The 26,840-nt window shown below is 42.4% G+C and overlaps 1 protein-coding gene across 1 annotated transcript in view; it reads left to right on the top strand.

Annotated features, from left to right (window-relative positions):
* The window catches only part of NEK11 (NIMA related kinase 11), a 273,104-nt gene that overhangs the window by 169,326 nt on the left and 76,938 nt on the right, over nt 1-26,840 (top strand). Inside the window, 2 exon segments of the mRNA XM_059920355.1 lie at nt 3,989-4,015; nt 4,018-4,121. Coding sequence (XP_059776338.1) covers nt 3,989-4,015; nt 4,018-4,121 — 131 coding nt within the window.

The raw sequence follows: 26,840 nt of genomic DNA, 5'->3' as shown, positions 1-26,840 counted from the left end.
GACTGTATACCCTGCAAAACCTAACACTTTTTCTATCCAGCCCTTTACAGAACAAGTTCGTTCACCCCTGTTGTAGAGGTTCCTTGTGAGTGGCCTGGAGGGAGCCGGGATGGAACCAGTTAATTGACAGGAAGGACAATGGGAGGACAGGAGGGTGTGAAACGCCCAGGGTCCCTCTGGGGCCCAGCAGCAGGGAGGGCAGCAGGAGGAGCCACTTCTTATTGCCATTTGAGTTGGGTACCATATGGATTTTGAGACGCGATTCTATTTAAAATATTGTTAAAAATTTTAACTTGATATCTCTTTGTGATTGCCTTATATTTATTTTCTTCCTGGTGTTGAGCATTACAGACAAAGCTACAGAGTTTTATGTTAAATATCAGTAACTTACATTTATTGGGCACATACCATGTGTACTGCACACTGCATCCATCATACTATGTAATGTTCACAACGATTCTATGAGACGGGTGCCACCATCCCCATGAGAAAACCGAAGGGCAGAAAGTTTAAATAACGCCTAATGTTATGAAGCTGATGTCAGAGTCTCAATTTAAATGAGGGTCTTTTTGATGCCAAAGTCAGCATTCCAAACCAGTGTTTTTCAAATTGTGGGTTGAGAAATCAGTTTAGCAAGTTGCAACTAGCATTAAAAATGGCCCAGAATTGGGGCTTCCCTGGTGGCGCAATGGTTGAGAATCTGCCTGCCAATGCAGGGGATACGGGTTCGAGCCCTGGTCTGGGAAGATCCCACATGCCGCGGAGCAACTAGGCCCGTGAGCCACAGTTACTGAGCCTGCGCATCTGGAGCCTGTGCTCTGCAACAAGAGAGGCCATGGTAATGAGAGGCCCGCGCACCGCGATGAAGAGTGGCCCCCACTTGCCGCAACTAGAGAAAGCCCTCGCACAGAAACGAAGACCAACACAGCCATAAAAAAATAAATAAAATAAATTTAAAAAAAAAATGACCCAGCAATCCCAATATCTCAGGCATATACCCTGAGAAAACCGTAATTCAAAAAGAGCCATGTACCAAAATGTTCATTGCAGCTCTATTTACAATAGCCAGGACATGGAAATAATCTAAGTGTCCATCAACAGATGAATGGATAAAGAAGATGTGGCACATATATACAATGGAATATTACTCAGCCATAAAAAGAAATGAAATGGAGTTATTTGTAGTGAGGTGGATGGACCTAGAGTCTGTCATACAGAGTGAAGTAAGTCAGAAAGAGAAAAACAAATACCGTATGCTAATACATATATATGGAATCTAAGAAAAAAAAAAAAAAAAGGTCATGAAGAACCTAGGGGCAAGACTGGAATAAAGACGCAGACCTACTAGAGAATGGACTTGAGGATATGGGGAGGGGGAAGGGTAAGCTGGGACAAAGTGAGAGAGTGGCATGGACATATATACACTACCAAATGTAAAATAGATAGCTAGTGGGAAGCAGCCGCATAGCACAGGGAGATCAGCTCGGTGCTTTGTGACCACCTGGAGGGGTGGGATAGGGAGGGTGGGAGGGAGGGAGACGCAAGAGGGAAGAGATATGGGGATATATGTATTTGTATAACGGATTCACTTTGTTATAAAGCAGAAACTAACACACCATTGTAAAGCAATTAACCTCTAATAAAGATGTTTAAAATATATATATATATGTATATATATATACAGAAATCATCCACACATACACACACAAAAATCCTATGATAAGCCATAATGGAAAAGAATATTTAAAAAGAATGTATATATATATGTATAACTGTATTACTTTGCTGTACAGCAGAAATTAATACATTGTAAATCAACTATACTTCAATCTTTAAAAATTAAAAAAAAATAGTGACTCTAAAAAACAAAACAAAAGAAAACAAAACAAAGAAACAAACCAAAAAAACACATTAAATAGAATGTGAAATGTCAGAGTATATCATTTGTAGTATGGGTAAATTTTGATGCATGAAGCTTTTGTTTTAACTATAAAGATGTTTTTATATATACACAAATCCAAGCACATTTCTGTATACTGGGCAACAGTGTAAATGATATTTCTTACTCTTTCATAGTCAACTTGAAAGTAAATATTCTTGCCTGAAAGTGGGGCTGGGGGGATAGAGAAAAAGAGGGAGAAAATATGAGTGAGTCAGCAAATGAACAACTGTCAGAGAGACAGAGACTCAGGGAATGGGAGAGGAAATGAGATGAAGTGGGGAGACAGAGAGAATGGACATCTCTGTGTAAGAGACACAGAGGCTCAGGGAGAGGTCAAGGGGGAGAAAGAGAGGCAGGAAGTCACATGGTTCTGTCCACCATTCCATTCAGTGAGCATGTGCCCCTGCTTGAGGACAAAACTGGAGACCTGAATTGTCCTCTCGGTAGATTTTGGTTTTTATATACTTCTCTTGTGGTGATCCTCTTGTCATTCTGAGTGTGAGTCAAATAAAGATTTTTATAAAACATGGCCCCTATATATAAATAGTCTGTTTCATCTGTTGCTCAACTGATAATAGGTGATCTGAGGGGAGAACAGGCTGTGTTGGCGTTACTAAGAGAAAGTGTGAGATTCCCAGTAAGCTCCTTCCTAAAGAACTGGCAAAGGCAGTTTTGAATATATGTAATTTTTGTCTTTTGAGCTGACCAGTTTTGATTCCTTGGTACTGCCTCTTGTGTTCTATGGAAAACTACAGATAGCAAAGATTTTAAAGTATCCTTTTGTCAGGGATTTCTACATACACTAAGTATTTTACTTTCAAGGGATTCTGGAATCAGTTAATGAAAAGTTCATTTTTACAGATGTGGAAATTAAGGGAACATTTGTATAAAGTTTCCCTACATACAGATGCTTTCATAAGAATCATATTGAATCTTCATAGCTACCCTGTTAGATTACCCTTATGTCAGCTTTACTGGAAAAATTAGAGCTCAGTTAGTTCAAATCCCTCACCCAAGTTTCTCATCGAAGAGGCTGTAGAGCTAGATTCAAACCTTGATTCTCTGACCCCAAAAATAGCAACAATGGGATGAAAAACAGTGCTCTGTGTTACAATTTAGAATAATTTTGTTTATAAGTCAGAGTATGGTGCAAAGCCTAAAATGCCCATGGTTTTAATGAGGTAGAGAGACTACCATTGTTTAGTTTTCTCCCCTCCCCAAGGATATTTCTCTATTTCTAGGTCCCCATTAGCAAACTGGAATTGATATCACTATGCTTTTTTGTGATCCATTCTTGGCCTTTCTTGGTTGAAGACCATTATAAGCACCAACTATATTTTTAGTTAGTAATAATATTGCATCAAGTAACTTAGGTAGCCACTTCTTGGCATCAGCTTAACTGGGTGGCCTTTACTTACTTTTTTAATAAATGCTGCATATCAATGTGAGTAAGTAATACCCCAGAGTGAACTCCATCTCAAAAGCCTTCATAGCCTGTTAGAAAAGAATTTTAACATTTTCCTCAGCTTGCCAAAATGCTATTGCTATATATCCTATCCCTCTTGCCTGGTCTCCCTACTAGTATTCTCTTAAAAAAAAGAAATTCCCAGGAAGAATGCTGACATTTATCCCCTCCAACTGTCTCTGCAAAAACTTTATGTGAGTGTGTAATAGGGTCCTGCAGCCAAGGCATCTTACCCTGCTTTTGCTCCTAAATCCCCTCGTTTGTAATAATGATTCATGCCTCTGAAGGTAAAGACTTTAGAAGAGATAATTTCTTCTCTTTTCAAGGTTTTATTCTTCCACTTTCAAAGGGTGGTTGCAAACAGAGTCATCCTTCCTTTCCTCCACTGGTTAACTGTGCTGAGTATTTATTACATTCCACTAGGTGCATTCAGGAAGCTAAGATTCAGCTCTACGCTCCATGAAAACTTTGTCAGTGCAAACAAAATATACGTCTCTGGGAAAACATGAGGGAGGTGTTCCTAGACTCATCATAATTTTAATGACTGGTGGGATCTGATTTTTGTTTATTCTTTATTTCAGAGATCCCAGAAGACCCACTTGTGGCTGAAGGTATTCTGATGATACATTTGACTCCTGTTCTGAAGAAAGTGAGGAGGGAGAGGAAGAGGTCAAGGATGCGGAACCCCAGCCTGCTTACGGGACAAACCAACAGGTACACGCTGCTCCCAGCAGAGGTGGTGGGGCTGTCCAAGGTGCTGAGCAGGCTGTGACTTCCCAGAAAGAGTCAAGGGAGTCTTAGAACCCAAGTAGGGGATGGGGAACTAGTGTTTGTTATACGGGCTCCACGTGATGTGTCTGGATTTCCAAGGCCGAGGGACAGGCAGGGCCCTGTGGAATTCTGCGAATCTGGTCTGGATATGTTGATGAGGGAAGGGCTGGAGCACCCAGTACTGATTCAGGTGAGAGGATGATACACGCTACACTGTTTGCACACTGAGGAGCACCCCACATACAGCTGTCAAATGAACATTGCACATGTGTCTTTAGAAGAGGGAAGAGGATATTTAAAATTATACTGAATACTTTTCTGTCTGGTAATCAGATTTGTGAGTCATGTCCCAGTGCACTAATTAGTTCTGGGGATGAGGCCCAGAGATCCTGGGCTTAGGAGATGGTCTTCCTGGCCACTCCAACCTCTGAATCCCCCCTTACATACAGTGCTGGAATATCTGAGTCTGTGTCCTTGCCATAGATTCTGTAACAATGACAAGACTTAGACCCATCTGAGTCATAGGCCAAGAAACAGCCCTGCATGTGATTTCACTGTTGGGTGTCTGCAGGAGAGGGGAAAAGTAAGAGTTACGTGAAGAAAAAGCAGATGACTTTGGGCAATTTACGCTCATATACTTGATTTTCTTTTTAGGCCATAACTTGATAACCTTCCCAGTCCTAAACTTCCATAAGGTACAGAAGCTTTTTACTAACTGGGAACCATTAAGCTAGTAAGATAAAAGTCAATCAAAGGGCACCTATGTCGACGAAGACTTAATTCAGGAGAATTAACTGAAGGTGGTACACAATCCATTCAGTCCTTTCTAATGAAGAGTAAGCAATTCATCATAATATTCAATAAATAAAACCAGTAAGAAATGTTCTCAAGTTCTCCTTAAGAAAAGGAGAGAGAGGCAGGGAGAAGGGAATAGACGGGTATGGATATGGAGCTGAGCAGAGAAAGGGATGAGAGAAAGGATGAGAGAGAGAAATTGAGAGACAAATACATGAAGAGAGAAACAAATAAATATTGAGAAAAACAGAGTCCAGGCAGTGGGGATTCAGCATACCAAAATAAAAACACTTTCTTTATACCATTTCCCCATTTTTTCCAATGGACTTGTGAACAGAAACACCTCCTACCACGAATTGAAAATACAATTTTCATTTGCTTTTGTGCCACTGTCCTAAACAACAGAGACAAATGTCGTTACAGTATTACAGAAACTTCATTCTGTGCCTGTGCTTGCAAGGCACACGATGTGCAAAACACATCCTCTATTTCTGTCCAAAGCGTCAAGTGGTAAAATTTTAGCTACTAACATTATTACTTTAAAATGTTTTAAATAAAATAAAACTGACTTCAGAAAACAAAGGAATAAAATATATGGCAAACACCACCGAGGTCAAGAAGTAGAACTTTGCCAGCCCCTCCAGCAGTCCCATCTTTGGAGAACTTGTTAGAACCAAGGGTTGGAAATCGAACTGCCTGTACGAGTCTAGCCTTTGTCGCTTGTGGGTCATGTGACCTTGTGCAAGTTACAAAACCCCACTGTGCCTCAGTTTTCTTTCTTTTTTTTTTTTTCATTGCAGCTCTATCCACAATAGCCAGGACATGTAAGCAACCCAAATGTCCATCAACAGACGAATGGACAAAGAAGATGCGGCACACACACACAATGGACTATTACTCAGCTACAAAAAGAAACGAAATTGAGCCATCTGTAGTGAGGTGGATGGACCTAGAGTCTGTCATATAGAGTGAAGCAAGCCAGAAAGAGAAAAACAAATACCGCATGCCAACATATATATATGTGCCTCAGTTTTCTAATCTGTAAAAAGAGAGAATAATGGTTCCTGCCTCACAGAATAGTTTTGGGGATTAAATGAAGTAATCAATGTAAAGTACTTAGAATATGGACTTCCCTGGTGACACAGTGGTTAAGACTGCGCTCCCAATGCATGGGCCCGGGTTTGATCCCTGGTCAGGGAACTAGATCCCACATGCATGCTTCAACTAAGAGTTCATGTGCCACAACTAAGGAGCTGGTGAGCTGCAACTAAGGTGTCCGTGAGCCACAACCAAGGAGCCCACCTGCCGCAACTAAGGAGCCCACTAGCCACAACTAAGGAGCTTGCCGACCACAACTAAGACCCAGCACAACCAAATAATTAAATAAATAAATAAATAAATAAATAAAATATTTTCAAAAAAGTACTTAGTATAGTGCCCAGAATTTAATGAAGTAATTAATCATGAGATATTAGCTGTTATTATGATAAAGCTATGTAGCCATCTTGTGGCTTTTTTATGATACTTCCAAAACTCTTTAATGCTAAAGTGAGAGTTTACAACTGTGGTATAAAATATATCCTTTCTTATTTATTAGGGCCAATGATAAATATCGAGCAGCGATTTTGCTCTCTGGGCTATGCCTCTGTAACATGTGGTTTGATAGATTGTGACTGATTTTAAATAGTCTATTGGGACAAGATGCTAAGGCCTCTCACATATATGTTGCTGTTTTGTTTCACAAAACCCTGTTGGGTAGTTATTCTTATCCCTATTTTCCAGATGAGGAAACTGAATTTCTGAGGGAGTAACTTGCCTGTGGCCACGCAGCTGGAAAAGGGTCAGAACCATGTTTCAGGCCCAGGTCCATCACATTTCCAAGCCAATGGTTTTTCTAGTACACAAGATATATCACCCTAGAATGAACTTGGCATAACAGAAGCGGGCGGGGACATGTCGAGTGAGTAGTTTGTATTAGAGATAGGTAATTACAACCCCGTTTGTTTTTCAATATAATTTCCCCTTCCCCAATGGTGGTGAGTGTGAGGTTGTGATGGGTATTTACCCTTCGCTTTTTAGGTTATTTTATTAGCAACACACAAATTACAGTTACAGAACCCTGTACTAAGACCCAGTCACTGCTGGCTCTGTAAACTGGGTGATACCTGCAGCCCTCTCTGGGATTTGCCTCTTCTCCCCTTTCCCCAGTCTTGCCCTTGACCCGAGCACCCAAGGTCTGCTTAGGTGGTCATCATACCCATGGCTTTTATGTGAATAATCAGGTCAAAGTTGATATCCTCTTCCTTCAGATGGAACAGAAGTCACATGGTTTCTATTTTAATGGAAGAAGTACTTTCAAAAAGAAAGACAGCCATGGGCTTCATTGGATTTCTGGGTCCCTTGTGCCACCCAAGACAATCTTTCAGCAGCGGTTTCTCCAGAGCAGTTTTGTGAAGCACCTATTTGTCAGTTGTTTCTCTGCTTCAATAAGCACAGCATCAGTAGCCCCTTTATCACAAGCCCTTATGTTGTTGATGGCTCGTCTGTGAAGTCTGTGGTCACTGAATTGGAACCAGCCTCTCAGATCTCAAGAGAATGGAATTTATAGCTGTCATCATAACAGGGTTCTCAACAGTATTTGTGGGACCTGTCACTGAAAAGTGTTTCATGTGCCTTAATGGATATGTTTTAGGGCTGTGGACTGCTGGGTGTTTCTGTAGACCTTTACATCTTTCCCTTACTGCCTTGACCATCATTTCCCTCTCCACGACTAATCAATGTCCCACGTGCACCGGTGAGGTACATATGAGGTGGGCCATAATGATGTGACTCAGAACTCCCTCCGGAAAGGCTCTGCTGTTTAGTGAATGTGGCTTTCATTGACACTCGTTTGGAGAAGGCTCTTAGGACCATGGTGTTTGTTCTTGCTAAGATGAAGAGCTGTAGAGGCCCATTTCCCAGCTAATTCTGAAGTTTTTAATATATTTTCACCAAATCCTCCAGTGATTTTGAAATTCTCTCTGCACAGTGAAGCATTAGAAAAAGCAAGAATGACCTTGGAATGGCACCACAGGGGCAGAGAGATGGGTACAGGCTAAGCAAGGCCTAAGATTCCACTGAGGACTCTTGGAGCAGATTGTCATGGGAGTAGGTACCTCTAAGAGCATCTTCTGCTAGTGGAGTCATTTGTTTAATCAAGTCATAATTATTATAACAATAAGAGCTAACGTTTCCAGAACCTTCATTTTATGCCCAGTACTTTGTGTGCTATGTCAGTTTAGGTCTTATGGGAAGCAGATGACAAGATGGAAATAGAAATGAGAGAAAAGCCTGTGAGATGGGCAGGAAGAGCCTCAAGCCATGATGCTGGTCTGCATCTTTGAGGACAAGGGTGGGAGGGGAGAACAGAGGATGGGGTGAGAGCCTTGGCCTGCCATGCAGTTGTGAAAAAACCCTTGGCTGCACCGAGAGGGAACCCCAGGGCAGAGACTGCCCCTTAGAGGAGCCCAAAATGGGCAGACATGGCCTGGCTCTCGTGTGTCCACCGTGCTCTCAGTGGCTGGGAGCTGCCCAGGAAGAGAGTGGCCTTGGCATGAACGTGCAATGACTCTGAAGTGGCAGCAGCTGGGGGCTGTCAACTCTCCACACAACCGGTAGCAGGCTTGCCCTCAAAGAGACAGGTCAGGGGCCCTTCCGTGGCTGCCACAGACCCATTGTTTCATTCAGTTCTTGCAACAACCCTTCGATGCAAGTGTATGTGATGATGTGTCTTTTGGTTGAAGTCAATCAAACTAGAATTTCACTGGCTGGAATTCAAATAAGGGAGAATGTGAGGGTGATGAAGAAGCTGAAGTAGGAGGAAGTTAGGGATTCCAGGCAATTCTGCCTGACAATTCTGTCAAAAAGCGAATGTCCCGGATTGAGAGCTATAAATCCAGAGTCCCCAGTGCCCCTCAGCTCCTGCGTGTCTCTCCGATTGTGAACCTCTTGGTGCTTTGAATTATTACCCAAGACTTAAAATATTTAAGGACACATGTTTTTCATACAACGCCCTCCCCAAGTGCAAGCTAGCTATTTCATTTGGTGCTCAAAAAAGAAACAGAGTATTTTGTCTATAATTGATTATTGTATGAAGCACTGACTTTAAAACTCAGGTCCCTTGAAAGATGAGACTGTTGTGCTATGCTAACTTTGCATGAGAGGAAACTGAGGCTTGGTGAGGCGCAGGAGCTTCCCTAAGGCGGCACAGCCAGTAAGTAGCAGAGCCGGACTCTCTGCCCTTATTTGCAGCCTCTCCTTTACACAGTCTTCTCCTGCACAGCAGTTACAATCCCTGCTCCTCCATGATGACTGAGAAAATGCACTTTACTCAGTCGTCTGAAGGACTAGCTAAGGGGCCACTGCATTATCTGATCCTCTGCTGAGACCTGTTTTACTGAAAAGAATTACTGACCTGTGTACAAGGCAAAGTTGGTGCCAGTTCTAGGAAAAGTGCTGAGTTATGAAAATTAGAAATAAAATGAGCCTGCCTGCCATGTCTGTTATGGGATACAGATTTCATTCCTCCTACTGGTTTTTTAAAAAAATTTTAATAGAAGGTGCCAGAACTCTTGAGTCCAAATAGTAGGACTGATTTACCTCCTATTTTGCATAATCAGACCTAATTAATTTAGCTTTATGCATGGGAGGAAACACTTTTTGTCTTGAATTACCTCAGTCGTCATCACTTCTAAGAAGCAGCCAGCCCTGCTGCTGAATCATTTCCCCATCAATATCCCCTGGCCTGTGGCCCAGGCGATACAGCAGCCAGCCCTGCTGAAGTGTTAGTGAACTCACAGTTTAGGTGTCATTCCTTCCAGGTAACAGGTGTCTGTAGACCCAATGTGTGCTGCTGAAGGAGTGACCCTGATGTGACAGTTTCTGCCCCCACCCCTATTCCAGCTCTCATATCCATCATGGTCATTCCCCCTTCTCGCTCTACCATTTCTGGTCCAGGCTGAAGCACAGCTCATTGCTTGTCAGATGGGGGCCAGCAAAACCTTGCTCTTGTCTGGGACACAGCACAGTGGGCATGTAGAAGACTGTAGTCCTGACATCTTTTAAATTAGATCCAGTGTTGTGCTCAGGATCACACCTATACTTCTCATCCTGATGCCAAAGCACAGAGGCAAGGGAGGCAATAGGTGGATAAAGACAAAGCACACTGGGCGGGAGGGCAGGGTCTGTGTGATCCTTCCAGGGTATGGACCAGAGGTCGCCCCCTCTGCCACCTCCTTGTCGGTGGGTGACTGAGGCACACAGGCAGATGGGGAACGAGGCACAACGGCCTGCACGGTGCTCGGCCGCGCTGCTCCTGGAGCTGGGGTCAGAGGTGCAGAGGTTTGCGTAGGTTTTCGCAGAGCTGACTGACTTACAGTGGCACCTTCGGGGCTTTTCTCTCCAACCTACCCCTCTCCACATACACACACCAATTCCTGTCCCTCTCTGTCATCAGAGCTGGGGTGCCCTGACCACATGGGTGTAAGAGAGCCTGCAAAGAATATGAAAATCCTCCTAAACAGCCCTTGCAAACAAAAGGCCCAGCCCACTGTTTTGTGATTCAGTTACACAGAGAAATTTAATTTTATTTTCTGAATATTTTCTACATCTGGAGAGAGAATTTTGGTGTTCATTCTGGGAGGAAAGGGGTGTGACACACCTGGGACATTGTTGGAGGTGCTGTCCTTCCATTAACCTGCTGATCTGGGAGCACATGGGTCCACATCGTACCAGAGAAAGCGACCACTGTGGTGAATAAACAGCCACCTTGCAGCGCTCTCGGTGCCGTGATAAGTCCTTTATGTGACTTGCCCCATGGTGTGCTCACCAGTAGTTTCTGGGAGTAACATCTTTCATCCCATTTTCCAAATGAGGAAACTTGAAGCAGAAAAAATAACCAATTTCCTAGGTCACTCAGTGCATTGCCAGAGCTGGAATTCAAACCAGTAAACACTCCTGTGTCCACTGGTATGCGTCCTGGGTGAGTATAGCACTTACTGGGGAATTTGGTAAAGGAGACGACAAGGAGATGCTTGGGACCTAAGGGACGGCCCCAGGATGTGTGAAAATGGAACATCTGATGATTTAAAATTATGTTCAAGACACAGGGCCAAGTTCCCCCTTACTCTGTGGGATTTATATGGGAAGAAATCTAGAACTGGAGTCAGAAATAGGAACCTGCCGTAAGGGAGTGTGTGTCGCAATGGCTGCCTTTTGGAACATGACCTTTCTCTCTCTGTTCCAGTCAACCTTCCTTCAACTGCAGGACTTTCTCCTTGGGACTGTTGGGCCGTGGTGAGAGAAGCAGTCCATCAAGAGCTTGTGAGCTATTGGGAGGGAGGGGGGTGACAGAGGCAGGCTCCCCTCCAGCTGCTGGAACTCTAGAAACGGGGAGGGCAGCAAGGGGAGGACCCTCCTCATCAGCTCCTGAAAACCCAGCTGCCCATGGTCTCGGGTAGGCGTCGTGGCGCCACTCCGTCAGCCCTGCTTTCTTATTTCTTCTCTCCATTCTTTACATTCCCGACTGTAACCCAGAGTGTCTTGAGAATTCTGTAGTGGATGCCCATGAGTGTCTGTGAAACCCTAAAGCAACCCGCGGATGCCGACTTGCCGCGAACCTGGCATTGACGAGCAACACTGCAGTTAGGAGGCTTTGATAATGTGGAGGGAACAGGCATTAGCGGTGAAATATGGACACGCTGACAGTCACATCCAGCGGTCCCCAATGCAGTGACAGAGGCACTTTCGGTGTTACAGGACCTGGGTGGGGGGGCTTGTTTGCAGTTTGAGTTTTGCAGATGTGGCTCTGTTCCCATCAATACACACTCTTTAAGGCCTTTCTCCTGGGCAGAAGGTGGTCACTGGCAGTGAGATAGGAGTGAGGACATCAGCGTCCTGATTTCTGGGCAGCCTCCACAAAGGTGCCATCAGCTCTGCCCTATGGCTTTGTGCTGAACGGCATCTGCTGTCTTCCTACGTATTACGAATGCAGATGAGCAAGGGCTTGGCTTCTAATGAGATCAAACTCAGATGTAAAGGTCCATCTGAGTGTGCAGAAAATGGATAAGGTCAGCTTGGTGTTTTGGTTTCTGTAACTTAGTGACATTTTTCAGGGCTGTTTGTGGATATGGTTTGAAGGAGATGGACAATAGCTTAATAAAGCAACTTGCATAAAAGAAAATGGGTGGGGTTTTGCTCGGATCATTCCTTTATACATCACCTATTTGAGTGTTCTGGGCACTGGATGTATGGTGGTGAACCAAACAGACACAGCTCCACCTTCACGGGCATCTCACGCCCCCTCATGTATTTAAGTCCTATCCACAGACTGTCACCTCCCCCTTTTGTGTCTTCTTCAGTTCTGTCTCCCCGGAACCCTAGACTCACATCTCCAGTTTGCCCTGGAGTGGGGTTAGAAGTCATGTGGACTTCTAGTGGACGTCCTGAACTAAGAGTATCCCAGAGTAGACTAATAAACCCCAGCCTCAGTCCCAATCAGCACCTCTTGAGCCAGCCATGACTCACACCCTTTCACTCACATTCCACATCCAGTCCACAGGCAGAACCTCCTGGCTGGACCTTTGAGGTGTGTCTAGAATATGATCACTACTTAGCACCTCTACCCCACTGCCACTGTCACCTCCCCAGTGGATCATTGCGGTAATATTTCTAACTGGTCTCCCAGAGCTTTCCCCATCTCACTCAGAATAAGAGGCAGAGTCTGGTCAGAGGCCTTCTAGCTCCCCATCCTTCCATCACTATGAAAATTGCCCTTGCTCGCCCCACTCCATCCATTCCAGCCATCCTCCTATTTCTGGAACACACCAGGCATGTTCCTGCCTTTGGAAGCCTGGAATACCCTCCCCTCCAGATACACAAATGATTTGCTGCTTCTATGCCTCCAAGTCTGCTCATGCCGTCTTACTGGGGAAGACTCTGACTAATTGATGTAAAATAGCACTTGCTGGCCTGAGAATGCCCTTTTCCCTTCCCTGCTTTATTTTTCTCTCAAGTCCTTATCCCCATCTGAGTTACCACTGTTTGTTTGCTTATTCATTTATGGTCTGTCTCCCCCCACTAGAATGCGAGCTAGTAGGGCAGAGATTCTGGTTGGGTTTTATTTTCACTGCTACATTCCCAACATCGTGAACAGTGTTTAGTTTAGTGCTTAGAAAGCACAGAGCAAATACTCTGTAGATACTGCAGAATAAATGGATGAATGAGTGCCTATTGGTACAGGTAGCCCATAAGCCCGTCCACAAACAGATGAGCGTGACTAGGAAAGGAAGAAATTGAAGTAATAGAGGAACTGAGCACTGGGGGTGTGGGGAGACCTAGAAGGGGGTGAGGGAAGTTTCTAGAAGAGGACTTTTCAGCCATGACCTGAAGGATGGGAAAAGGCAGCCCTCCATGTATGGAAAGGGGGTTGGGAGAGGAGCACCCCAGAGAGGGGAGGAGGACATGGGAGGGCCCCGGGCGTGAAAGGGCTCAGCAAGTTGAAGAAACCGCAGGGTGAGCAAGAAGGTGGCTGAGATTGGAGATGTCAGGCCAGCTGTAGCTACATCGTGAAGGCCCGATAAGGAGAGTGAAAGACCAAGCCAGTGAAGGGCAACTGAAATAAAGTCTTAAAGTGAATCTATGGTGATAGAAACCAGAACAACTGTGGTTACAGAGGGTAGGGATTGGCTGGAAGGGGGCAGGAGGGAACTTTCAGGATGAGAGAGATGTCCTTTATCTTGTTTTGGGTTGTGGCTACATGGGTATATACATTTTAAAAATTGTACTCTTAAGATCTGGGCATTTTACTGAATGCAGATTTTACTTCAGTAAAAATCACATGTTTCTTCTACATTTTCTTTTGTAGAAGAAAAACTACAAAAGAACTACAATAGATTTGTGATATTCATATACACATAATGAGATGTGTGAGTCCTTAGCCTGCATCAAGGCCACTCCTTTGGCTGCTTGTGGCCCAAGCATGACTTTTCAGCTTGGAGGAGGTCCTGTGTGCCCTCAAATGAGATCTCTCAGGAAGAAAGCAGGTCCAGAATGACTGAGGGTGAGTAGGGATGAGTTTTCTGTATGGTTTGGTGTCACCTTGTGAGATGGCTCTCAGAAGGGAGGTGACCAGGAGGTGAAGGAGATCAGCCCCTTTGCCCCTCACCCCTGCGGACATAGCGACCCTTAAACAGGAGGACATGCCTGGGGGTCTGAGTGAGATGGACTTGACTGTGCTTTTCTCAATGGCTGGAGCTGAAATGGAAGGTTAAATCCATCTTGTACATATGTTTATACATCTCTGCTGCTTGGGATTGTTCAGCAGACGGAGGCTGTGGTCTCAGGCCTGGCAGCACGTGACGGCATCTGTTTCCACTAGCTTGGAACAGCTTTCAGCCTCTGGAAACAGGACACTTTGTAGCTGTGAAACTGTCTGTGTCTGTGTTGGTTAGAGCGCACCTCCTTGGACACATCTTTGGGAGTCAGCTTGGCCGCCTGCCCAGAGAGCATGGAGGGCACTGGATGGAGACAGAAGCCTCAAGGTGTGGAAGCAGGAAGCAGAAGCCTCAAGAGGCTCTTGAGAATGTCCGAAAATAGATGTACAATCACACAGGGGCTATTGGTGTCCAAACTGCTCCCAAACTAAGGTCATATGGCAGCTGGTTCCCTGTCATTCATTCATTCATTCATTCATTCACAGCTCACTCCTCGAGGGGCAGGTATACTAGTTACCATTTTACTGATATCAATGCTTTCTCTCTTTATCCATATATTCAGACTCAAAGAGAGCTGTGTAAATTGTTTTCATTCACCCAACTTTATAACTAAAGCTTCTCCCATTGGTTTATTTCCAACTCGTTAAGTTTCAGAGTTGCTCAAAATTTCTCTTAAACAGATGCTTTGTTTGTTTTTAGCCAACTTACAGTTCTTTTTCTCTCATTTAACAAGAGGAAGACATTCATTAGGGCTAGTGGAGGAGTGAGGGATGCAGCATCTGACGTCCCCCACCTGGCCTCTCTTTGGCTCGTCCCTCGGCCATCTCCTCTTCATCCACACGAAGGCCAACTGTCCTGACACTTGGGACAGACACGTCTCATGGGACTAGGCTTCTCTGTGTGGTTTCTCATTGCTTTGTTCCCTAAGGGGATGGCAGAGCCTCTTTTCCACCCTTGTTCCACCTTTTTCCTCTGAAACCGGGTTTCAGATTGACCTGCACACCATGACCGGAGTCTCTTGGATACATGACCATCAGCAACAGCTTGAGAGACAAACTTCTTCAGAAAGAAATGTCTTCAACTGCCGTGATCCATTCCAACAGCTTAAGCAGAAAATTAAACCAGGTTCATGCCAAGATGCTGTGCATATTGGTTGTGCACCCAACACACATTCTTGAGCATTTTGTTTCACAAACACATATTACAGTTAGTATGTACCAGGCGCATATCTATACACTTTAAAAATGCTAACATATTTAATTCTCCCAACAACCCATCACACAGATGGGGAAATAGAGGCACCTATAGGTTAAATAATTTATTCAAGACACATGCTGGCAAGTGGCAGGGCTGGATTTAAACTCAGGAAGTCTTGCTCCAAAGTCCAGGCTCTGAACCAGTAGGCTGTGCCCCCTCTCCTCTGGTCCATTCAGTCAGAGTCTCAGCTCTGTGCCAGTGGCCACCCTTCCCTCATGATTTAGGTAAACCCTGATCCATTCTAGAAGTCTGGCCATCGGGCTCCATTTGCCAGCAATTGGTTTAAGATGAACATGCAATTGATTCTGGCCATAAAGTATGAGGATATACTTTCTTGGGAAAGAGAGGGCTCTGAGAATACTTGAAAAGTAACATACTAGGACTCTTTGTTTAAGCTATTTTATGTAGGTTTTCAGTTACTTGTAGCTGAAACTGTCCTAGGTAATTTAGATGCTAAATAAGGTTGTTTTTTTTTTTTCTAGAAAGCATATTGATATAGAACTATGGTTGAATAATTGTTCGATTATATTTTCAAAACAGCATCTTATCAACTTTCAGATCAAAGGTTGAAACTTCAAGGAACAAAACAATGTTTGTGATATGTACAGATGACAGTATTTGGGACTTGCCTCTAAGAACTAAAGATAAAAATGTAAGATGCTGTGTAGCTTTGATTTGGTATAAACCTTTTAACTATTTACATGTTTACTCTCATGTTCTATTGCAGATCATCCAGATGAGAATTTTTTTGAGAACTTGGTCCATTGTGTCTATCCAGGTGTCAGATTCCAACAAAATACTGCTCATAGAAAATCTTCCTGGACTGCTTGTTTACACCACTGAATTCTTTATGAGATTTTTATGTTTTCCAGGAATCAGAATCCTCTAATTATATGTATGCATACATATATAGTTGAGGCCAAGGTGGATAAATCTGTGACCCAGACAATAAGGGGTCCAGTTCCTGGGTCTGTAGGGATCTGTAGGATCACAGGATCTATAGAAAAATAACATGGGGTCTACTAGATTGTGGAAGTGGGAAGATTAGTGAACCTGCTCCAGGGAGGATGAGCCATGAAGCCAGGAAAGCATGGGAGACCAGTGAGCACAAAGCTGAATTGGGCTGAGAACTCTTGAGCCTGCTGCTCACGCACCCCACACGTGGCTCTTACCCCCCAAAAGCTGTGCGTCCCACAGTGCCTGAGGGTGTATGCCCTGTGGTGGCCACAGGGGAAGAAAGCTTGTAGCAATGGCTGCAACCCACAGAGGGGCCATCTTCTGAAAGGCAAAGTTCCTCATTGAGGACCATTTGGGAAGTTGCAACAGAAAGTTTCCCAGAAGGCTCATGACAAGGATTCCACCAGAGGAAGCTGTAGTTTGTGGGGAGCCTGTGAGGTCATATCTGCCTCTGGGGTCACCTCAGAAGCAGACAGAAAATAGCCTTATAATAGAACAACTGGGAACCAAGAAGAAAGAGCAGATGGAAGCAGAAGATACACAGTCAGCTGGCTTGGAATGAAGCTTTGCAAATAAACGCCTCTGAAAGAACTCAGTGGGAGAAATGTATCCAAAGTTTTCGCAGGGAGTAGTGGAAGATTCAAGATGGTGGAGGAGTAGGTGGACGTGGCGTTCATCTCTCACCACAGATGCATCAGGAATACATCTATAGATGCAACAATTCTCACAGAACACCAGCTGAAAACTAGCAGAAGATCTTGGACACCGGAAAGGACTATAAAGATCCCTGAATAACTGGGTAGGATGGAAAAAAAGAAGGGAGAAGGAGGAGGAGAGGAAGTGGGACGGGACCTGCACCCCAGGGTGGGGGAACTGAAACAGAGGAGAGATTCCCGAATTCAGGGGAACCCCCTATCCACTGGGGAAACCCCCTCTCCGATGGGGAAATCGATTGGGAAAGAAGGGAAACATTTGAGGCTGTCAGAAGATGCTGAAGCAGCCGATCTGTGGCAGACGGGACAGAGTGAGAAATACACAGTCTGTACCCGGGCCCTACGTGTCCCGACTGGGATGTGTATTCACAGGTGTGCAAGCGGGCTGGGAGCTAGAGCATGGGGACTTGAGAACAGGCCCAGAGTGAGAACTGCTGTTGGCTACGGGGAGACAAACTGAGGGGATGGGAGGGAGGAAAGCCAAAACAGGGAATGCCTATGGAGGAAAACAGGACTGCCATGGAAGCAGGGCGCTACTGCTGAGTCACATGCAGGGGGAGGAACCACTATTGTAGCCTCTCTCTCCCCACACACAGGCACCTGCCAATGACAATAAAAGAAGCCTGCTCAGGGCTGGCTCTTGCACGCTGGCTGCCGAGCAATAAAACAAAATCTCCCTCAGAGCTGGCCCTCAAGTGTCGGCTGCAGGGCGATTAAAAGAATAAGCCCTCTCAGGGCTGGCCCTTGCATGCCTGCTGCTAAGTGCCAGAAAAACCCCAGCCAGGACTGGCCCTCATGGGCCTTATGCCGGGCACCAGAAAAGGCCTCACTTGGGCCACATCTCTTGCACCCATGGCCACCGGCTTCCCTGCACATTTGGCACTGCCCGGGCTCCCACGATCCAAGCACTCATACCACCTCTGCGCCTTGTCCTCACAGGGGCAGGCCCAAGAGCTCCAAGGCAGCCTCTGGACCAGACTCCTGTGGGTGGACCACATGCAGAGGTGGGGATAAACCAAAGCTGAACCACAGGGATGGGGTGACTAAGGAAGAGGATTGAAAATCTTTTCATCAGCTGTACAACCTGCAGGTTAAATCCCCACGATCAGCTAAGTAGACCCTGCATCTATGGAATATCTGAGTAGACAATGTGTGTTCCCACGAAAGAAAACTATCTAGCTCTGGCAGCTGTGGACTTTGGGGGCAACATACGCAGGAACTGGGCCAGATCAGAGTCTGAGGGGTCCCCAGAGGTACCACAGCAGGTCCAGAGACCAGCTCAGAGGCAGGACAGCCTCTTGGGGAGATGGAGGTGGGCTGTGCCTCACGGTCTGTGCAAGGACATTTACTGTGGAGACCCCAGGGAAAAATAATTATTACTATTAATTTTATTATGTTTTGATTCATTCTGTTGTTGGGTCAGGCTTTTTTTTTTTTGGTTTCTATTTCTATCTTTTTTGCTTGTTGTTGTTTTAGTTCTTTTATTTTTTTTAGTCTTTTGGGATCTCCATGTTTTATAACATAATTTTTGTTTTTTACTTTTTTTTTTTATGCAGTTCTATTTTAACTTTGCTTTTCTGTTGTTCTGTGTTATTTTCCCTAATTAAAGACTATTACAAGAGATAAGGAAGGACACTATATTATGATCAAGGGATCCATCCAAGAAGAAGATATAACAATTGTAAATATCTATGCATCCAACATAGGAGCACCTCAATACATAAGGCAAGTACTACCAGCCATAAAAGGGGAAATCGACAGTAACATAATAATAATAGGTGATTTTAACACCCCACTTACACCAATGGACAGATCATCCAAACAGAAAATAAATAAGGAAACACAAGCTTTAAATGACACATTAGACCAGATGGACTTAATTGTTATTTGTAGGACATTCCATCCAAAAACAACAGAATGCACTTTCTTCTCAAGTGCACATGGAACATTCTCCAGGATAGATCACATCTTGAGTCACAAACCAAGCCTTGGTAAATTTAAGGAAGTTGAAATCTTATCAAGCATCTTTTCTGACCACAATCCTATGACACTAGATATCAATTTCAGGGGAAAAAAAACTGTAAAAATTACAAACACATGGAGGCTAAATAATATGCTATTAAACAACCAAGAGATCACTGAAGAAATCAAAGAGGAAATCAAAAAATACCTAGAAACACATGACAATGAAAACACGATGACCCAAAACTTATGAGATGCAGCAAAAGCAGTTCTAAGAGGGAAGTTTATAGCAATACAAACCTACCTCAAGAAACAAGAAAAATCTTGAATAAACAACTTAACCTTACACCTAAATCAATCAGAGAAAGAACAACAAAAAAACCCACAAAGTTAGCAGAAGGAAAGAAATCATAAAGATCAGATCAGAAATAAGTGAAAAAGAAATGAAGAAAACAATAGCAAAGATCAATAAAACTAAAAGCTGGTTCTTTGAGAAGATAAACAAAATTGATAAACCATTAGCCAGACTCATCAAGAAAAAGAGGGAGAGGACTCAAATCAATAAAATTAGAAATGAAAGAGGAGAAGTTACAACAGACACCGCAGAAATACAAAGCATCCTAAGAGACTACTACAAGCAACTTTATGCCAATAAAATGGACAACCTGGAAGAAATGGACAAATTCTTAGGAAGGTATAATCTTCCAAGACTGAGCCAGGAAGAAATAGAAAATATGAACAGACCAATCACAAGTAATGAAATTGAAACTGTGTTTAAAAATCTTCCAACAAACAAAAGTCCAGGACCAGATGGCTTCACAGGTGAATTCTATCAAACATTTAGAGAAGAGCTAACACCCATCCTTCTCAAACTATTCCAAAAAATTGCAGAGGAAGGAAAACTCCCAAACTCATTCTATGAGGCCACCAACACCCTGATGCCAAAACCAGACAAAGATACTACAAAAAAAGAAAATTACAGCCCAATATCACTGATGAATATAGATGCAAAAATCCTCAACAAAATACTAGGAAACAGAATCCAACAACACATTAAAAGGATCATATACCCTGATCAAGTGGGATTTTTCCCAGGGATGCAAGGATTCTTCAATATACAGAAATCAATCAATGTGATACACCATATTAACAAATTGAAGAATAAAAACCATATGATCATCTCAATAGATGCAGAAAAAGCTTTTGACAAAATTCAACACCCATTTATGATAAAAACTCTCCAGAATATGGGCATAGAGGGAACCTACCTCAACATAATAAAGGCCATATACAACAAACCCACAGCAAACATCATTCTCAATGGTGAAAAACTGAAAGCATTTCCTCTAAGATCAGGAACGAGAGAAGGATGTCCACTCTCACCACTGTTATTCAACATAGTTTTGGAAGTCCTAGCCACTGCAACCAGAGAAGAAAAAGACATAAAAGGAATACAAATTGGAAAAGAAGAAGTAAAACTGTCACTGTTTGCAGATGACATGATACTATACATAGAGAATCCTAAAAATGTCACCAGAAAACTAGTAGAGCTAATCAATGAATTTGGTAAAGTAGCAGGATACAAAATTAATGCACAGAAATCTCTTGCATTTCTATACACTAATGATGAAAAATCTGAAAGAGAAATTAAGGAAACACTCCCATTTACCATTGCAACAAAAAGAATAAAATACCTAGGAACAAACCTACCTAGGGAGACAAAAGACCTTTATGCAGAAAACTATAAAACACTGATGAAAGAAATTAAAGATGATACCGACAGTTGGAGAGATATACCATGTTCTTGGATTGGAAGAATCAATATTGTGAAAATGCCTATACTACCCAAAGCAATCTACAGATTCAATGCAATCCCTATCAAATTACCAATGGTATTTTTTATGGAACGAGAACAAAATATCTTAAAATTTGTATGGAGACACAAAAGACCCCGAATAGCAAAAGCAGTCTTGAGGGAAAAAAACGGAGCTGGAGGAATCAGACTCCCTGACTTCAGACTATACTATAAAGCTACAGTAATCAAGACAATATGGTAGTGGCACAAAAACAGAAACATAGATCAATGGAACAAGATAGAAAGCCCAGTGATAAACCCGCACCTATGGTCAACTAATCAATGACAAAGGAGGCAAGGATATACAATGGAGAAAAGACAGTCTCTTCAATAAGTGGTGCTGGGAAAACTGGACAGCTACATGTAAAAGAATGAAATTTGAACACTCCCTAACAGCATACACAAAAATAGACTCAAAATGGATTAGAGACCTAAATGTAAGACTGGACACTATAAAACTCTTAGAGGAAAACATAGGAAGAACACTCTTTGATATAAATCACGGCAAGATCTTTCTTGATCCACCTCCTAGAGTAATGGAAATAAAAACAAAAATAAACAAACAGGACCTAATTAAACTTCAAAGCTTTTGCACCGCAAAGGAAATCATAAAGAAGATGGAAAGACAACCCTCAGGATGGGAGAAAATATTTGCAAATGAATCAATGGAGAAAGGATTAATGTCCAAAATATATAAACAGCTCATGCAGCTCAATATTAAAAAAACAAACAACCCAATCCAAAACTGGGCAGAAGACCTAAATAGACATTTCTCCAAAGAAGACATACAGATGGCCAAGAAGCACATGGAAACCTGCTCAACATCACTAAGTATTAGAGAAATGCAAATCAAAACTACTATGAGGTATCACCTCACACCAGTTAGAATGGGCATCGTCAGAAAATCTACAAACAACAAATGCTGGAGAGGGTGTGGAGAAAAGGGAACCCTCTTGCACTGTTGGTGGGAATGTAAATTGATACAGCCACTATGGAGAACATTATGGAGGTTCCTTAATAAACTAAAAATAGAATTACCATATGATCCAGCAATCCCACTACTGGGCATATACCCAGAGAAAACCATAATTCAAAAAGACACATGCACACCAATTTTCATTGCAGCACTATTTACAATAACCCGGTCATGGAAGCAACCTAAATGCCTATCGACAGATGAATGGATAAAGAAGATGTGGTACGTATATACTATGGAATATTACTCAGCCATAAAAAAAGCACGAAACTGGGTCATTTGTAGAGACGTGGATGGATCTAGAGACTGTCATACAGAGTGAAGTAAGTCAGAAAGAGAAAAACAAATATCATATATTAACGCATATATGTGGAACCTAGAAAAATGGTACAGATGAACTGGTTTGCAGGGCAGAAATTGAGACACAGATGTAGAGAACAAACGTATGGACACCAAGGGGGGAAAGTGGCAGAGGGGTGGGTGTGGGGGTCTGATGAATTGGGCGATTGGGATTGACATGTATACACTGATGTGTATAAAATTGGTGACTAATAAGAGCCTGCTGTATAAAAACAAATAAAATAAAATTCAAAAATTAAGAGAAAAAAAAGAACACTTCCTAACACCATACACAGAAATAAACTCAAAATGGATTAAAGACCTAAATGTAAGGCCACACACTATAAAACTCTTAGATGAAAACATAGGCAGAACACTCTAAGACAAAAATCACAGCAAGATATTTTTTGACCCACTTCCTACAGTAATGGAAATAAAATAAAAAATAAACAAGTGGGACCTAATGAAACTTAAAAGCTTTTGCACAGCAAAGGAAACCATAAACAAGACAAAAAGACAACCCACAGAATGGGAGAAAATATTTGCAAATGAAGCAACTGACAAAGGATTAATCTCCAAAATATACAAGCAGCACATGCAGCTCAATATGAAAAAAACAAAGAACCCAATCCAGAAATGGGCAAAAGATCTAAATAGACATGTCTCCAAAGAAGACATACAGGTTGTCAACAAACACATGAAAAGATGCTCAACATCACTAATCATTAGAGAAATGCAAATCAAAACCACAATGAGGTATCACCTCACACCAGTCAAAATGGCCATCATCAAAAAAATCTACAAACAATAAATGCTGGAGAGGGTGTGGAGAAAAGGGAACCCTCTTGCACTGTTGGTGGGAATGTAAATTGATACAGCCACTTTGGAGAACAGTATAGAGTTTCCTTAAAAAAGTAAAAATAGAAATACCAAATGACCCAGCAATCCCACTACTGGGCATATACCCTGAGAAAAACATAATTCAAAAAGAGACATGTACCCCAGTGTTCACTGCAGCACTGTTTACAATAGCCAGGACATGGAAGCAACCTAAATGTTCATTGGCAGATGAGTGGATAAAGAAGATGTGGCACATATATACAATGGAATATTACTCAGCCATAAAAAGGAATGAAATTGAGTTATTTGTAATGAGGTGGATGGACCTAGAGTCTGTCATACAGAGTGAAGTAAGTCAGAAATAGAAAAACAAACACATATATATGTATATATATAAGCAAATACATATATATGTATATACAAATACATATATATTCCTAACTCACATATATGGAGTCTAAGAAAATGGTACTGATGAACCTAGTGGCAGGGTAGGAATAAAGATGCAGACGTAGAGAACGGACTTGAGGACATGGTGGGGAAGGGGAAGCTGGGACGAAGTGAGAGAGTAGCACTGACATATATACACTACCAAATATAAAATGGACGGCTAGTGGGAAGCTGCTGCATAGCACAGGGAGATCAGCTTGATGCTTTGTGACGACCAAGAGGGGTGGGATAGGGAGGGTGGGAGGGAGGCTCAAGAGAGAGGGCCTATGGGGATATATGTATACATATAGTTGATTCACTTTGTTTTACAGCAGACACTAACACAATATTGTAAAGCAATTATACTCCAATAGATATTAAAAAAGAAGTTTTCGCAGGGTTAAGAAGCTATGAATTTAGGTAAAATCTGCTGGTGAGGTAGAAACAGAGGAATATTTTATTTGACTTTGTTGCCCCGATGTTTGCTTTTCTTTCATCAACATATTCAGAAAGGGTTTATTGGTTGCCAGCTTTGAGCTAATAATGACTCAACAGGCATGGTCCCTGCCCTCATGGAGCAAATACTAACAAACAAAACTTTTAAGTATATCTTTGGCTAAGTGCCTCAAAAGAAAGAAACAAACACTATGATATGTCGGCCAGAGTGGTGGCAGAAACAAACCTAATTCAAATAGGGGGACTCTCTGAGCAGGTGACCTACAGTTGAGATCTGAAGGATGAGAAAGACAGTCATATAACATGTGAGGCAAGAGCACTGTCAACCAGTGAGAAGGCCCCAAGATGGGAAAGATCTTACTATGTTTGAAGGAAAGAGACCAATATGGCTGGAGCACAGTTAGTCGGAGAAGTGGAAATAGATGATGTTGGAAAGATCATCAGGAGGTAGGTCATGCAAGGTGTGGCCAGCTGTCATGGGACTTTAATCTGTAAGGGAGGTGGAGTCTGGATTTTATTCTGTACATAGTGACAAAGTCGTGGCTATTGTGAAGGAAATGGACTAAAGTGAGGCCACAGAGGAGGCAGAAAGAGAAGTAAGGAGCTTGATGTGTGGTCCAGGCAAGAAATGGCCTTGAGTTAGGGTAGCTGTTGGGTTATATTTGTTTGATTTTAATGGGTTTCTCAACCTGGCTTGTGTAATCCTACCAGCATGTAGGACATGCATCAAAGGAGGATTTGATGGGGGAATTTACTGCCGAAAGAGCAGTGAGTCACTAGGGTACTGGCAGGAATGCCCCAGGGATATGGAATGGATTATCTGTCCCGAAATGGTGGGTTGTGGCCATATTGTCCCCCTCAACTTTGTATACATTTGGAACATAATTGGTATTTAATACACTTTACCTGAATTGAATAAAACTGAATTGAGTAATGAAGTGGCTTTGTGTGTCTGTGCGTGGTACGCACATGTGTATAAACTAAGTCTTTCACCACGACTAGGGTGAAAGCTCTAAAGTGAGGAGATAATCTGGATTATTTAGTCAGACAGAACTGGCTGATAACTAAATGGAAAAATGTGATTTTTCCAGCTCTGTGAACACACCACCTGACTTCCTCCTCTGACATGCCTGCTTGTTGCTGCCTACACTCCTGCTATTAGAAGTTAATTCCTCTGATGTGAGGCTATATCCCTTACTGAAACACAAGTATCCTGAGATAACATATAAGCCTTATCAATCATCTTTGCGATAATGAATCTATCATATATCTTCTTGAAGGAAAGCACATTTTATAAAGGTTGAAAAAAGTATGAAGGCATCGAAGCTCATTGTGGAGAAAATAAGCTACTTGGGATGGGTGGAAATGTGAAGAAAAGGGCCAGAGCAGAGAAAGAGGGTGGTTTCTAAATGTTCACACTCTTTGACTCAATAATTTAATTTCTGAAGGGCTAACCTAAAAAAATAACTGTAAACATGGGGCAAAGATTTAGGTGCAAAGGTAGTCATTGCAATGTTGTTTACAAAAAAACTGAAGCAATCTAGATGTCCAATGACAGGGACATAGATAAATAAATTCATATAGCTTTACAGTACAATGTTGTGTAACTATTAAAATTATGTTTCTAAAAAACTTTTAATAGCATAGGATGAAAATCCAAACAAAAGTGTATATGTCTGTGTATTCTATGTATACCATACATATATAGTATAATCTCAAATATATAAAAGATAGATCTACCTAGAAAAGACTGTGTATGTATTTTTGTGGGTGTATATGTTAATAGTAATGGAATTTGGGGTGATATTTATTTTCTTTTGATAATTTTCTATATTTTCCAGATTAAAAAATAAATATGAGTTATTAGAGAACATAGTATAACAACTACCCTTTCCCCCTTAGAAGCAATTTCTAATTAATTAGCCAAATTACTGCATCTGTTTCTGAAACAAATCTGGGTGTTTGACTGAACTTGAAACTGTGGGGCAGTTTTTCAGAGCTGAATCTTAAAAAGATATTCCTCGAGCCTCTAAGGCATGTTCCTGTTAGAGAGGTTGATGGTTAGGAGGGAAGGAAATTTGAAGAACATCTAAGTTCATCAGCCAAGGAACCATTAGGTTATTTTCACAACATTTGAAAATGAGCTTCCTGGCATTTGGCTGGAATGACTGAAGGCTGACGACACTGTAATGTGGCCCCTAGGGAGACACGGGTGTTCCACAGGCCACTGAGCTCGGGCAGAGGTCAATTTAAACTGTGAAACAAGGAGAAAATGCAAAAATTCCAATCAGCAGCATAATTCCCACATCGCACCTGCCATGATACACTCCCAAAAGGTCTTTTCCATGACTGAACTTCTTGCTAAGCGCAAACATGGTGCAGACCCAGGAAACATCTTTAGAAAGGCATGCAGTTCCTTTCCATTTTCCCCCTTTACTCATGGGGGTGAGTGTATTTCTATTGAGGTCATTTGTATTCATTAAATGATAATTTCTGGAACACTAGGAATGAACTGGTTGCCACATTAAGTTGTAACACAGTAAAACAAGCTCCTTAACGCCTTTCCTAAATTGTTATTTAATGTGAAAAGTGTAGAACCTGATCTTTGTTATAAATTGTCTCTTTGTCAAAATAGACAAAATTTCATTCAAATGTTAAAAGGTACAATTGGCATCTTATTTTAATCCTATGGCTTATAACCCATTAAAATCATTTATTTTGATCCTCAAGCTGTTCCAGATTTGACCAGTAGAGAAAATATGTATGTGGAGATAGAGATGTATGTAGGTCAGTGGGTCTCAACAAGGGGAGATTTTTTTCCTGGTGGGACAT

The sequence above is a fragment of the Balaenoptera ricei genome, chromosome 4 (assembly GCF_028023285.1).
Source record: "Balaenoptera ricei isolate mBalRic1 chromosome 4, mBalRic1.hap2, whole genome shotgun sequence".
NCBI lineage: Eukaryota > Metazoa > Chordata > Mammalia > Artiodactyla > Balaenopteridae > Balaenoptera > Balaenoptera ricei.
Note: the sequence above shows the minus strand (reverse complement) of the source record. Positions and strands in the feature narration are given on the sequence as shown.